Genomic DNA, 16,090 nt, shown 5'->3' with positions numbered 1-16,090 from the left:
GGCGGCGGCTTAGCGTTTGCACGGCTGCTAAAAACAGCTAGCGAGCGATCAGCTCAGAATGACCCCCAAGGCGCAATGTGATTTGAACTAAAAAGATCAAAGCGCACGCGATAATCGCACCATTACAAATGTATTGTTCACGCTTCCGTGCACATGAAAACTAGAAGAAGAAAAAAATCCTACTGGCGGTGTGCTTTTTTTCATGTGAGGGAAAATGCGTGCTAATTAACAAAGAGGTATGAGGGCACAACTTCTAAGCTTAAGATCTGCAAGGATAAAAAGAGTTTGACTTTATGGGGTAAATTAGTAAGTGTTGCTTCTCCCTGCCGCAGCTTCGGCTTCTGGATTAGAATTGGGGGGGGGGGGGGGGGGGGGGACCGAAGAAAAAACAAAAAAACAAAACACACAATACAGACCCAATCATCTTTTACATTTATTACTACTGCCTCTATGAAACTTGACACTCAGACTATATATTGGTCCAGCAGACAGTGATAGGAAAAAGGTGCTTGGCGGGTCTCTACAATGCAGTCACAAAGGAATGTAGGTTTGACATCAGACAGCTGTTTGAATATAGAAAGAATATATCAGAGTAGCCTAAAGAGGCTAAAAAGGGGATTCAAAATTTGTGGATTGTGACTTAAGAGGTGTGCTGTCAATGCGTAAATGTACGGAGTTTAGTATACAATCTGGTTGTACAAGTGAGGGAATTCCAGTGGGAACAGCACACAGAAATCCTAACCAGGAATGAGAAATAAGGAGCACATTTTGGGCAGAGGGGACAGACCCATTAGGGATATCTGCGAGATATGCACGCTAATGCATTCACAGCTGTAATCTTGTATACAGCTAATGTGCGCCAATAATAAGAATTTACTTACCGATAATTCTATTTCTCGTAGTCCGTAGTGGATGCTGGGGACTCCGTAAGGACCATGGGGAATAGCGGCTCCGCAGGAGACTGGGCACAAAAGTAAAAGCTTTAGGACTACCTGGTGTGCACTGGCTCCTCCCCCTATGACCCTCCTCCAAGCCTCAGTTAGGATACTGTGCCCGGACGAGCGTACACAATAATGAAGGATTTTGAATCCCAGGTAAGACTCATACCAGCCACACCAATCACACCATATAACTTGTGATCTAAACCCAGTTAACAGCATGATAACAGAGGAGCCTCTAGAAAAGATGGCTCACTACAGCAATAACCCGATTTTTTGGTAACAATAACTATGTACCAGTATTGCAGACAATCCGCACTTGGGATGGGCGCCAAGCATCCACTACGGACTACGAGAAATAGAATTATCGGTAAGTAAATTCTTATTTTCTCTGACATCCTAGTGGATGCTGGGAACTCCATAAGGACCATGGGGATTATACCAAAGCTCCCAAACGGGTGGGAGAGTGCGGATGACTCTGCAGCACCAAATGAGAGAACTCCAGGTCCTCCTCAGCCAGGGTATCAAATTTGTAAAATTTTACAAACGTATTTGCTCCTGACCAAGTAGCTGCTCGGCAAAGTTGTAAAGCCGAGACCCCTCGGGCAGCCGCCCAAGATGAGCCCACCTCCCTTGTGGAGTGGGCATTTACAGATTTTTGGCTGTGGCATGCCTGCCACAGAATGTGCAAGCTGAATTGTACTACAAATCCAACGAGCAATAGTCTGCTTAGAAGCAGGAGCACCCAGCTTGTTGGGTGCATACAGGATAAACAGCGAGTCAGATTTTCTGACTCCAGCCGTCCTGGAAACATATATTTTCAGGGCCCTGACAACGTCTAGCAACTTGGAGTCCTCCAAGTCCCTAGTAGCCGCAGGCACCACCATAGGTTGGTTCAGGTGAAACGCTGAAACCACCTTAGGGAGAAACTGAGGACGAGTCCTCAATTCCGCCCTGTCCGAATGGAAAATCAGATAAGGGCTTTTACAGGATAAAGCCGCCAATTCTGACACGCGCCTGGCCCAGGCCAGGGCCAACAGCATGACCACCTTCCATGTGAGATATTTTAACTCCACAGATTTAAGTGGTTCAAACCAATGTGACTTTTGGAACCCAAAAACTACATTGAGATCCCAAGGTGCCACTGGAGGCACAAAAGGAGGCTGTATATACAGTACCCCTTTTACAAACGTCTGAACTTCAGGGACTGAAGCTAGTTCTTTTTGGAAGAAAATTGACAGGGCCGAAATTTGAACCTTAATGGACCCCAATTTCAGGCCCATAGACACTCCTGTTTGCAGGAAATGTAGGAATCGACCCAGTTGAAATTCCTCCGTCGGCCTTACTGGCCTCGCACCACGCAACATATTTTCGTCAAATGCGGTGATAATGTTTTGCGGTTACATACTTCCTGGCTTTGATCAGGATAGGGATGACTTCATCCGGAATGCCTTTTTCCTTCAGGATCCGGCGTTCAACCGCCATGCCGTCAAACGCAGCCGCGGTAAGTCTTGGAACAGACAGGGTCCTTGCTGGAGCAGGTCCCTTCTTAGAGGTAGAGGCCACGGATCCTCCGTGAGCATCTCTTGAAGTTCCGGTTACCAAGTCCTTCTTGGCCAATCCGGAGTCACAAATATAGTGCTTACTCCTCTCCATCTTATAATTCTCAGTGCCTTGTGTATGAGAGGCAGAGGATGGAACACATACACTGACCGGTAGACCCACGGTGTTACCAGAGCGTCTACAGCTATTGCCTGATCTGCTGAGGAAGTCTGCTTCCCAGTTGTCCATTCCCGGAATGAACACTGCTGACAGTGCTATCACATGATTTTCCGCCCAGCGAAGAATCCTTGCAACGTCTGCCATTGCCCTCCTGCTTCTTGTGCCACCCTGTCTGTTTACGTGGGTGACTGCCGTGATGTTGTCCGACTGGATCAACACCGGCTGACCTTGAAGCAGAGGTCTTGCTAAGCTTAGAGCATTGTAAATGGCCCTTAGCTTCAGGATATTTATGTGAAGTGATGTCTCCAGGCTTGACCATAAGCCCTGAAAATTCCTTCCCTGTGTGACTGCTCCCCAGCCTCGCAGGCTGGCATCCGTGGTCACCAGGACCCAGTCCTGAATGCCGAATCTGCGGCCCTCTAGAAGATGAGCACTCTGCAACCACCACAGGAGGGACACCCTTGTCCTTGGCGACAGGGTTATCCGCTGATGCATCTGAAGATGCGACCCGGACTATTTGTCCAGCAGGTCCCACTGGAAAGTTCTTGCGTGGAATCTGCCGAATGGGATTGCTTCGTAGGAAGCCACCATTTTTTCCAGAACCCTTGTGCATTGATGCACTGAGACTTGGCTCGGTTTTAGGAGGTTCCAGACTAGCTCGGATAACTCCCTGGCTTTCTCCTCCGGGAGAAACACCTTTTTCTGGACTGTGTCCAGGATCATCCCTAGGAACAGAAGACGCGTCGTCGGAACCAGCTGCGATTTTGGAATATTGAGAATCCAACCGTGCTGCCGCAACACTACCTGAGATAGTGCTACACCGACCTCCAACTGTTCTCTGGATCTTACCCTTATCAGGAGATCGTCCAAGTAAGGGATAACTAAAACTCCCTTCCTTCGAAGGAGTATCATCATTTCGGCCGTTACCTTGGTAAAGACCCGGGGTGCCGTGGACCATCCAAACGGCAGCGTCTGAAACTGATAGTGACAGTTCTGTACCACAAACCTGAGGTACCCTTGGTGAGAAGGGTAAATTGGGACATGAAGCTAAGCATCCTTGATGTCCCGAGACATCATCCCCTTCTTCCAGGTTCGCAATCACTGCTCTGAGTGACTCCAACTTGAATTTGAACCTCCGTATGTAAGTGTTCAAAGATTTTTTATTTAGAATCGGTCTCACCGAGCCGTCCGGCTTCGGTACCACAACAGTGTGGAATAATACCCCGTTCCCTGTTGCAGGAGGGGTACCTTGATTATCACCTGCTGGGAATACAGCTTGTGAATGGCTTCCAAAACTGCCTCCCTGTCAGAGGGAGACGTCGGTAAAGCAGACTTTAGGAAAACGGCGAGGGGGAGACGTCTCGAATTCCAATTTGTACCCCTGAGATATCACCTGAAGGATCCAGGGGTCTACTTGCGAGTGAGCCCACTGCGCGCTGAAATTCATTGAGACGGGCCCCCACCGTGCCTGATTCTGCTTGTAAAGCCCCAGCGTCATACTGAGGGCTTGGCAGAGGCGGGAGAGGGCTTCTGTTCCTGGGAACTGGCTGATTTCTGCAGCCTATTTTCCTCTCCCTCTGTCACGGGGCAGAAAAGAGGAACCTTTTGCCCGCTTGCCCACGAAAGGACTGCGCCTGATAATACGGCGTCTTCTTATGTTGAGAGGCGACCTGGGGTACAAACGTGGATTTCCCAGCTGTTGCCGTGGCCACCAGGTCTGAAAGACCGACCCCAAATAACTCCTCCCCTTAATAAGGTAATACTTCCAAATGCCGTTTGGAATCCGCATCACCTGACCACTGTCGTGTCCATAACCCTCTACTGGCAGAAATGGACAACGCACTTAGACTTGATGCCAGTCGGCAAATATTCCGCTGTGCATCACGCATATATAGAAATGCATCTTTTAAATGCTCTATAGGCAATAATATACTGTCCCTATCTAGGGTATCAATATTTTCAGTCAGGGAATCCGACCACGCCAACCCAGCACTGCACATCCAGGCTGAGGCGATTGCTGGTCGCAGTATAACACCAGTATGTGTGTAAATACATTTTAGGATACCCTCCTGCTTTCTATCAGCAGGATCCTTAAGGGCGGCCATCTCAGGAGAGGGTAGAGCCCTTGTTCTTAAAAGCGTGTGAGCGCTTTATCCACCCTAGGGGGTGTTTCCCAACGCACCCTAACCTCTGGCGGGAAAGGATATAATGCCAATAACGTTTTAGAAATTATCAGTTGTTATCGGGGGAAACCCACGCTTCATCACACACCTCATTTAATTTCTCAGATTCAGGAAAACTACAGGTAGTTTTTCCTCACCGAACATAATACCCCTTTTTGGTGGTACTCGTATTATCAGAAATGTGTAAAACATTTTTCATTGCCTCAATCATGTAACGTGTGGCCCTACTGGAAGTCACATTTGTCTCTTCACCGTCGACACTGGAGTCAGTATCCGTGTCGGCGTCTATATCTGCCATCTGAGGTAACGGGCGCTTTAGAGCCCCTGACGGCCTATGAGACGTCTGGACAGGCACAAGCTGAGTAGCCGGCTGTCTCATGTCAACCACTGTCTTTTATACAGAGCTGACACTGTCACGTAATTCCTTCCAACAGTTCATCCACTCAGGTGTCGACCCCCTAGGGGGCGACATCACTATTACAGGCAATCTGCTCCGTCTCCACATCATTTTTCTCCTCATACATGTCGACACAAACGTACCGACACACAGCACACACACACACAGGTAATGCTCTGAGGACAGGACCCCACTAGCCCTTTGGGGAGACAGAGGGAGAGTATGCCAGCACACACCAGAGCGCTATATATATATATACAGGGATAACCTTATATAAGTGTTTTTCCCCTTATAGCTGCTGTATTTTTAATACTGCGCGTAATTAGTGCCCCCCTCTCTTTTTTAACCCTTTCTGTAGTGTAGTGACTGCAGGGGAGAGCCAGGTAGCTTCCCTCCAACTGAGCTGTGAGAGAAAATGGCGCCAGTGTGCTGAGGAGATAGGCTCCGCCCCCTTCTCGGCGGCCTTATCTCCCGTTTTTGTGTGTATTCTGGCAGGTGTTAAATTCATCCATATAGCCCAGGAGCTATATGTGATGCATTTTTTTTTTTTTGCCATCCAAGGTGTTTCTATTGCGTCTCAGGGCGCCCCCCCCCCAGCGCCCTGCACCATCAGTGACCGGAGTGTGAAGTGTGCTGAGAGCAATGGCGCACAGCTGCAGTGCTGTGCGCTACCTTGTTGAAGACAGGACGTCTTCTGCCGCCGATTTTCCGGACCTCTTCTGTCTTCTGGCTCTGTAAGGGGGCCGGCGGCGCGGCTCTGGGACCCATCCATGGCTGGGCCTGTGATCGGTCCCTCTGGAGCTAATGTCCAGTAGCCTAAGAAGCCCAATCCACTCTGCACGCAGGTGAGTTCGCTTCTTCTCCCCTTAGTCCCTCGATGCAGTGAGCCTGTTGCCAGCAGGACTCACTGAAAATAAAAAACCTATACTTAAACTTTTTCACTAAGCAGCTCAGGAGAGCCACCTAGTGTGCACCCTTCTCGTTCGGGCACAAAAATCTAACTGAGGCTTGGAGGAGGGTCATAGGGGGAGGAGCCAGTGCACACCAGGTAGTCCTAAAGCTTTTACTTTTGTGCCCAGTCTCCTGCGGAGCCGCTATTCCCCATGGTCCTTACGGAGTCCCCAGCATCCACTAGGACGTCAGAGAAATGCTAATGCTGTCGCTGCCTGGAAATGGAGCGACACCCACCGGCAGCTTTGCAGATCCTGCATACGACTGGATACAAATCCCTCACTGAGTGTAATCCTATAGTTGCGCAGAATGGGCATGGTAACCGAGACCCCAGCGCCATGTTTTCTGCGTATGGGATTACAATTGTAGGCTGAGACACGCCCCAAAAGCGCCCATGTTATGCTTGTTTTTTTTTTATCGCCACTCCCCATTACTTCCCCCAGACGGTCCGTGACTGTCAATCACTTTGCAGATAAATCCTTACAGTGAGCGGCATCTCTAAGGTACCTTGGCACATTGCAGTGTCACCGTGACATATGCGCAGCTGGCCGACCAATGCAAATATCGGCTTTGTGTACATCTCTGAATCAGGCCTGGAAACATACTTTGCATTTAAAATTGTAGGTGTGAAATCCAGAAGACAAGCAAGAAGGGAGCAGAGTATGAAATGCAGCCATATCTGTGGTTAGAGGCCTTAGTGGAGAATACATAGTGGAAATACATTTAAAAAAGTGCGCAGAGTGTCAGTAGGAGCAATAAACAGTAGATTTTTTAAAAATCTCTTACTTCATATAAGGTCCTCAATGACACTATACTATGAAGGACAGTTTCTGAAGGCAACACATGCCTGATATGCCATCTTGTGCCATGACTGAGGTAGTGGCTGGAAAAAGTGTGGCTGGCTTGAGTTTTGGGACTGTCAGGACATGTAATAATTGTGGACTTAGGGTGGGGGTCATTCAGAGTTGTTCGCTAGCTGCTTTCGTTCGCTGCAATCCTGCAAAAAAATGGCACTTATGCGCATGCGTATGTGGCGCAATGCGCACGCGCGTCGTACTATTACAATGAACGATGTAGTTTCACACAAGGTCTAGCGAAGCTTTTCAGTCGCACTGCTGGCCGCAGAGTGATTGACAGGAAGTGGGCGTTTCTGTGCGTCAACTGACCGTTTTCAGGGAGTGTTCGGAAAAACACAGGCGTGCCAGGAAAAACGCAGGCGTGGCTGGGCGAACGCAGGGCGTGTTCGTTACGTCAAAACAGGAACTTTAGTCTGAAGTGATCGCAAGCGCTGAGTAGGTCTGAAGCTACTCTGAAACTGCACAAAATTATTTTGTAGCCGCTCTGCGATCCTTTCGTTCGCACTTCTGCCAAGCTAAAAAACACTCCCAGTGGGAGGCGGTATAGCGTTTGCACGGCTGCTAAAAACTGCTAGCGAGCGAACAACTCGGAATGACCACCTTAGAGAGGTTGAAAGTCATTGGGAAATAAAGCATTTCTAGGTTTTGTACAGTTCCATGCAGAAATCTGAATTAAAACATGGGTAAACGAAATGCGTTACTCAGAAACTAGTAGGCATTGTACTGTTAACAATACTATCTATTGTATTAGTGGGACAAATTGATGAATTAATAAGACCTACCTTATGCAGTGTTGACCAATGTTAAGGGGCCTATGATTAAGCCCCATTGGCGGGTTGGTAGTGTTCACGCTAGGCTGTTTTAGCAGGGCGCCGCACCCTGCCCAATTTTTTTAAGGGCACAATCCACCCTGCCCTTTCTGCGACGCCCCCTGCTAAAACAGCCGTCTGCTTCCTGCCCTCCCAGCGTGTAAAGATGCTGTGCGCATGGCATCCATTCACGCTATGGGAGAGAACTTGGGGGAAAACCAGCACCTCCGTAGGTGCTGGGCATGCCCCCAACATTGACGCCGCCACCCGCCCACGACCCCTGTAGTAACGTCTGTGGGCCGCATCGCCCACTTAAATGATGTTGCATGGCCATGCCACCTTTTTGGACATTGATACGGGGGAATCCTGGCGTCGATATTGTGACTGGCAGTCTCCTGACCACCAGTCACTCAACTACATCCCCCATTGGTACGCTATCATTTAGGTATCCAACTCACCACGAGTTGCGATGGTGGAAACCATAGTACCAGAAAAATTCAGTATTGCTCAAGTTTCAGGACAGCCTCTCCCAAAAGCAGCTGTCCTGCAAGCCCTAGCACTGCCACGTCTAATAAATACAGCTGAAATATTCCACAGACTGGCAGTGTAAAGGGGCGCACACAAACTGGGTACACACATGCGCACAGAGAGGACCAGGGGAGACTGAGGAAAACAAAAGGCTCCCGCTTCACACCTCAGATCTCCTTTCAATAGAAAGGAGTGGGGCTCCATTAACCAACGCCCTCTGATGGCGTCATTTTTTCTAATTAAAAGCTGGATGATTTTAGTTTTTGGAAGTTGATGAATATAAGGTGGCCACATTGGGCCTTTAATGATGAATAGGCACGTTACTTACACACGTGGAAACACTAGTTTTAATGGTCCCTTCACCATAATAGACTCCTAAAGATTGCGAGTTAAACATGAACATTGTGAACATAGAATAAGTTATACATTTATTTTGTGACTGAAATGCTTATTAATAGTAGATAAGTGTGAAGAAGCCCTTTAGGATCCATTGACAGCAATAAAAAGAAATCACAAGAGCTAGGTACACACCTCAGCGATGTAACAAGGACGTTCCAAATTCTTTTAACATACGATCCCCGGACAAACGATTTCTAGCGTACGCACTATGCAGTCTTCAGATTGACGGCACAATATATCATATCATGTGACTATGTACAATTAATTATTGCTCCTGTACAAAATGGGCCTAATTCAGAGGTGTACGTAAAGCCCATGTTTACACACATTTTTAGATATGTACATGCATATAAGCCGCACTGCACACGTGCATACCTGGGGCTGCAATGCTGCTCACAGTATCCCCAAATGCCGCAGCATGATTGACATGATGCTGGCATTGGGGGAAGGGATTGCAACAGGCAGCGTTCTAGAAAACAGGGGGCAAGTTGGATGCTGCTTCAATGGCTCCATCAATGCGATTTCACCGGACATCCTAAATATCATGAGGCTTACTCAGAAGTTCAATGGTCAAGCAGATGATCTGATGCTGCACCCTCGGACACAGCAGCAAATCAGACACCGGAAGTGGGTTGGTTTTAACTTAAGATGCCTCCTACACTACAGCTATTGTATGTTAGCAGAGCAGCTGCATACAGAAACGCAGTGCCTGCGCTAACTGGGTCCACCAGGTGCTATGTGCGCACATATTGCATGATGTACACCATCGTACATTGCACCATCCCATGTGACGTATAGAAAATGAGATGGAAAGATGTAATTAATGCGTGTAAATGACAGACTGGGTGTACACCATTGTATGATGGTAATGCAGATTGGTCGCGGGTCGTAAGATTGTACAATACACTGTATAGTGTGTACCCACTTTTAGATGCTACTACAGGTTGAGTATCCCTTATCCAAAATGCTTGGGACCAGAGGTATTTTGGATATCGGATTTTTCCGTATTTTGGAATAATTGCATACCATAATGAGATATCATGGTGATGGGACCTAAGTCTAAGCACAGAATACATTTATGCTTCATATACACCTTATACACACAGCCTGAAGGTCATTTTAGCCAAAAAAAATTTATAACTTTGTGCATTAAACAAAGTGCGTCTACAGTCACACAATTCATTTATGTTTCATATACACCTTATACACACAGCCTGAAGGTCATTTAATACAATATTTTTAATAACTTTGTGTATTAAACAAAGTTTGTGTACATTGAGCCATCAAAAAACAAAGGTTTCACTATCTCACCCTCACTCAAAAAAGTCCGTATTTCGGAATATTCCGTATTTCGGAATATTTGGATATGGGATACTCAACCTGTAGTACAGTGTATTGTTTGCTTATTGCTTTTGAAATTTGTCTAGGTCTACATTAAAATAAAACAATGCTTATTATTTTCCTTCTACAAGGCCAGCTATGAACTATTAAAAACATGCACTTGTTATGGATGCTGGCAACGGTATCACATTTTTAAAAAAAACATGTTTAAGAACAGTTAAAAAAAAAATATATCCATATTTAGAAGACAGGAGGGGGAATTCAGTCGTTCTTCCCCATAGCTGCCACCTGATGGAGTAATTCAATTGTTTCACTGTTTGGTGGCTTGCCCAAGGTGGTGAGCTCAAAAGTGTGAAGTCGCTGTTTGGGCGTCCACCCAAACAGCACTTTCTGTGTTGTGCCCATTAGTCTAGACGGGTTTAGCCACTTTACGCAGGCTAAACTCAGACTGTTTGGGCACGACAAAACACCACATTTGAATATCGCCCCACGATCTCCCATAACTTTAGATGAGAGATATCAGACACGAGACAACAATTGAATCGCAACAACTGAATCGCCCGCAATAGATTTTCAGTAAATGTAAACATGTTTTCTCAGTATTTAGGCTCTTACTAATGATATGCATTGCCAGAATCTCAAGCACACATTATCTGCAAATGAAGACAGATTATCAGTGTAAGGGAAAGAATACAACTGGTACATTAAATAAGCGCTGTGTTTATGTTGCGTTCAGAGTCTGAACATCAGTTTATCAGGCAAGTAACAAAACAATTAAAACTTGTCTCAATTTTTGGGAAGATTACACATAACTTTTAAAAGTTACAAAACAATAAAAGCATACATTGTTTCTTTATCACACTAAAAACTTTTTATATACACAACTCGCTTTCCCTCGTTCGAAAAAAACATTCAGTAATTCCCAAATATCCTGAACACTGTACTGGATGCTGATGTACAGTATAGCTATATATATGACTGGTTGAACACTACAAATAATAATGAGCATTATCACTCAGATGGCTTCTCAGGTAATGGTCATACAGCAAGTAACTTAGTAAAGTCATTTGATCACATACATACCTAGGTATAGCTCACTGAAAGGCATAAGGCTGTGCGTTCCACGCCAGGCGAATAGGATCAGGGTTCTGGGAGTAGCACAGGTGTATGGAAGTAAAGCATAACAATATAGAGTAATGTTCTCATATGTGGGTAGGGCCCCCTTCTAACCCAGGAAGATGACCCTGACCCCCCATGGACAGCACGCAGGCTCAGCAGCACATCCTACAGTAGCACGGCCAGCCCTCCCCTCTGCCGCACACACACAGCAGGCACCGGCTGCAGATACCAGCATACCCAAAGGAGGGTAGATGCTAGAATCAAGTGGGCTAATACCAGGAGGAAGGAAGACGGAACATACTGGAGGAATTGAAATCCTCCGCCCTAGTCACTGACCAATCACAGGTCAATATCCGGGTCACGCCGCTGTCATTGGCCAATGGGGTGAAACATCAAGGAAGTGGCTGTACGAGATTGGATAAGGAGTTGCCCGTTTTAAAACGACCTCTCCGTCACCGCCCCGGTGTAATAGAGATCGCCGCCTCTGATTGGCTCTAGTTTGCACGCACGTAGCTTGACTCCGGCCGTAACCACACCCCCTACACGCAGGCCACACCCACGGGCAAGCCGGCGGGGATTTTAAAGAGCCGGGAGGGGGCGGGTAGAGGTTCAGCTGTTTCCTGCGCCATGCAGCGGTAAAGGGGGATGTGTTGGGGGTGCTGGCTGCGTGTGCATGGCTCAGAATGTAATCTTCTGTCGCTGTCCCAGCGCTTGGCACAATAGATGTACTGGGTTCTAGTTCAGAACATGGGACCCCATAGATTACCATGCTGTGACTAATCTGCTTTAGGACATGAGATGCTAGCAACATGTTACTATTTCCATTAGATGTCCTTGTGTATAGTGAAAGTGGTAGCCCAGAGGTCCCATGTTCTGAACTTGAGCTGATGTGCAGTTTGTATAGGGGGGAGATAAATCAAACGCTGGTGGAGAAGTTGCCCATAGCAACCAATTAGCTATTGTTATTTATAGACTACTAAATTATAGAAACTTTCATGGCTGCTATGGACAAGTTCTCCACTTTATCTGTAGAAGGTTTCATACATCTCTAGTAAGTTTCCCAAAGATTTGTTCACCGAATACAGCTTGGTTATAAAGTATAAACAGTTGGCAAGAACGAATGGTTTTCTAGTTTGCTTTGTGGGTGGAGCAAGGCGTGTAGGATGGTGGCGAGGGAAACTGCTTGTCGTATGCCGGAGATTGTGTGCTCTATTGATGTCTGAGTGTTTTACCTAAGCCAGGCATGTCCAAACTGCGGACCTCCAGCTGTTGTGAAACTACATATCCCAGCATGCCCTGACACAGTTTTGCTCTCAGAATGCTAAAGCTGTGTCAGGGCATGCTGGGATGTGTAGTTTCTAAACAGCTGGAGGGCCGCAGTTTGGACATGCCTGACCTAAGCTATTCTCTTCATGCTTGCCTATTATGTGTGTTCTAGTCTGCTCCTGCTTATAATTTGTATAGCTGTTAATGGTTTGCATCTCCTTTGGAAAGCATATGGCACTTCAAAAGTCTCCTGCCAGCTACTGTGGCAGTGTTGGTGCTTTTCCCTAAATGCCCCCACCCCATTGCTGTGGAAGCCTTGAAACATGACTTGGATTTCTGTTTTCTCTGTGCTGGGGGGACCATTAAATAGCAAGGTATCCAGGAGGCTTTATTCTGTACAAAGCTTATTGTAACCCCAAGGGACTGCAGCGTGCTTTATATCTTATATACATCATTGCGCTGCAGCCATATATCATCTAGTTTGATTTGCTTGTTTCTGCCACCCTCTGCCTTGATAAGGACCCATTGACTTGGTCTAAGCAAAAAGCTGGAAGTCATGAAAACCTGATTAGATGTGTCGGTAGTTTCTGTTATTTGTGTTTTATATGGTTTTTGTGTTTCCCACAGTAGGCCCGGCCCTGCTATCCTGCTTTGTAGCGGACCGGGTTGCTGAAGGCCCCAATACATCAGCAATCAATTGGCACAATTTGCTGTTTTCCAGCAAATGTGCAATGTACTATGTCCACAGTTCATGTATTCAGACCAAAAATCAGTTGGGATAGGTAAATCCCAACATGTCCGATTTCACAGATCAATTGGTGCTGTAGATTGCTACTGTAGGGTAAAGGGCCCTACACACTTGCGATCTGCCGTCGAGCTGTCCGACAATGGAGACTGAGGAGAGTGAAGTTTATTCACTACCCCCGTCACCCGGCTCCATAGAAGTGCAGGCAAATATGGACGAGATCGTCCATATTGGCCTGCATGCAAAGGCGACGGGGCACCAGCGATGAACGAGCGCGGGGCTGTGCATCGTTCATCGCTGGTGCTTCCACACTCAAAGATATGAACGGTATCTCGTTCATTAATGAACGAGATCGTTCATATCTTTGAGTATTATCGCCCAGTGTGTAGGGCCTATTACAATCAGTAGATTTGCAGACTGTTTCTACTAAACTGAGGAGCCATTCAAGTTTGGCAGATCGATATTTGGTGAAATTGATCTGCAACTCACTAAAAAAATATCTTTCTGCAGCGGGGTACACTAGTATTCCACAGGGAATAACATTGGGTTGTAGAGTTGGATCTTGATCCGAGACACCAACAGGCTAAAGATTTGACTGTTCCCAGGATGCACTGCACCGCCTCCTCTATAGCCCCGCCTCCAGGCACTGGAGCTCAGTTTGTAATACCCCTTTCACACCGCAGCTTATACCCGGTATTTTGCCGTTTTAACTGGCTTCCTAAACGGGTCAAGCTGCGATGTGAAAGGGTCCCCTTCAATTTACCGTTTTCAAAATACCGGTATTTTGAAACGGTAAAAAAGCAGGGTCCTACCCGTTTCAGTCCCATTTCACTGTGCAGTGTGAAAGGGTCTGAAACGGTATTTGCAAGCCCAAGAAGATGATAGGCTGTCTCCATGTGTGATGTTACCAGCCACAACCAGGAAACAGCTTGGAAAACACAGGAGACACATGAGAGAGTGGCTTTATAAACGTTTAAATGTGAAAAACACGGAAAAAAATGGCGTGGGGTCCCCCCTCCAAAGCATAACCAGCCTCGGGCTCTTCGAGCTGGTCCTGGTTCTAAAAATGCGGGGGAAAAATTGACAGGGGATCCCCCGTATTTGTAAAACCAGCACCGGGCTCTGCGCCTGGTGCTGGTGCAAAAAATACGGGGGACAAAACGAGTAGGGGTCCCCCGTATTTTTCACACCAGCATCGGGCTCCACTAGCTGGACAGATAATGCCACAGCCGGGGGTCACTTTTATGCCGTGCCCTGCGGCCGTGGCATTAAATATCCAACTAGTCACCCCTGGCCGGGGTACCCTGGGGGAGTGGGGACCCCTTCAATCAAGGGGTCCCCCCCCCAGCCACCCAAGGGCCAGGGGTGAAGCCCGAGGCTGTCCCCCCCCCCCCCCCCCCCCCCCATCCAATGGGCTGCGGATGGGGGGGCTGATAGCCTTTGTTGTAAATAAAAAGATATTGTTTTTTCCAGTAGTACTACAAGTCCCAGCAAGCCTCCCCCGCAAGCTGGTACTTGGAGAACCACAAGTACCAGCATGCGGGAGAAAAACTGGCCCGCTGGTACCTGTAGTTCTAATGGAAAAAAAATACCCAAATAAAAACAGGACACAGACACCGTCGACAGTAAAACTTTATTACACACTGCCGACACACACATACTTACCTATGTTCACACGCCGACATCGGTCCTCTTCTCCATGTAGAATCCAGGGGTACCTGAAAATAAAAGTTCAATATACTCACCTCAGCCATGGTCCAGAGATAAATCCACGGACTTGGCAAAAAAAGAAAACGAACACCCGGACCTGCGGACCGAAAGGGGTCCCATGCTAACATATGAGACCCCTCTCCCCGAATGCCGGGACATCACGTGACTCCTGTCACTGAAGTCCCTTCAGCCAATCAGGAAGCGCTACTTCCGTGGCGCTCACCTGATTGGCTGTGCACTGTCAGACAGCGCATCGCAAAGCCGCTCCATTACTTTCAATGGTGGGAAGTTTGCGGCTAGCGGTGGGGTCACCCGCCGGTCAGCGGCTGACCGGCGGGTGACCCCACCGCTAGCCGCAAACTTCCCACCATTGAAAGTAATGGAGCGGCTTTGCGATGCGCTGTCTGACAGTGCACAGCCAATCAGGTGAGCGCCACGGAAGTAGCGCTTCCTGATTGGCTGAAGGGACTTCAGTGACAGGAGTCACGTGATGTCCCGGCATTCGGGGAGAGGGGTCTCATATGTTAGCATGGGACCCCTTTCGGTCCGCAGGTCCGGGTGTTCGTTTTCTTTTTTTGCCAAGTCCGTGGATTTATCTCTGGACCATGGCTGAGGTGAGTATATTGAACTTTTATTTTCAGGTACCCCTGGATTCTACATGGAGAAGAGGACCGATGTCGGCGTGTGAACATAGGTAAGTATGTGTCGGCAGTGTGTAATAAAGTTTTACTGTCGACGGTGTCTGTGTCCTGTTTTTATTTGGGTATTTTTTTTCCATTAGAACTACAGGTACCAGCGGGCCAGTTTTTCTCCCACATGCTGGTACTTGTGGTTCTCCAAGTACCAGCTTGCGGGGGAGGCTTGCTGGGACTTGTAGTACTACTGGAAAAAACAATATCTTTTCATTTACAACAAAGGCTATCAGCCCCCCCATCCGCAGCCCATTGGATGGGGGGGGGGACAGCCTCGGGCTTCACCCCTGGCCCTTGGGTGGCTGGGGGGGGGGGGACCCCTTGATTGAAGGGGTCCCCACTCCCCCAGGGTACCCTGGCCAGGGGTGACTAGTTGGATATTTAATGCCACGGCCGCAGGGCACGGCATAAAAGTGACCCCCAGCTGTGGCAT

General features: G+C 47.7%; 2 protein-coding genes across 6 annotated transcripts in view; one reads left to right on the top strand and one right to left on the bottom strand.

Moving 5' to 3' along the window:
- Positions 1-11,689, bottom strand: part of CDC25C (cell division cycle 25C) — a 184,209-nt gene extending 172,520 nt beyond the window's left edge. Inside the window, exon 1 of the mRNA XM_063927873.1 lies at positions 11,209-11,689. The gene's annotated coding sequence lies outside the window, so the exon portion shown is untranslated. The remainder of the gene's footprint in view (positions 1-11,208) is intronic.
- Positions 11,690-11,784: 95 nt separating this feature from the next.
- Positions 11,785-16,090, top strand: part of LOC134932978 (oocyte-specific histone RNA stem-loop-binding protein 2-like) — a 260,183-nt gene continuing 255,877 nt past the window's right edge. For 4 of the 5 annotated variants that reach the window (XM_063927875.1, XM_063927879.1, XM_063927874.1 and 1 more), the window contains exon 1: positions 11,857-11,879. In XM_063927875.1, coding sequence (XP_063783945.1) covers positions 11,872-11,879 — 8 coding nt within the window. In that variant the 5' untranslated portion in view covers positions 11,857-11,871. Of the gene's footprint in view, positions 11,880-16,090 lie in introns of all 5 variants that reach the window. The other variant, XM_063927877.1, reaches the window with a different exon arrangement.

The sequence above is a fragment of the Pseudophryne corroboree genome, chromosome 6 (genome assembly GCF_028390025.1).
Source record: "Pseudophryne corroboree isolate aPseCor3 chromosome 6, aPseCor3.hap2, whole genome shotgun sequence".
Lineage (NCBI taxonomy): Eukaryota > Metazoa > Chordata > Amphibia > Anura > Myobatrachidae > Pseudophryne > Pseudophryne corroboree.
This window is presented reverse-complemented; position numbering and strand designations above follow the sequence as displayed.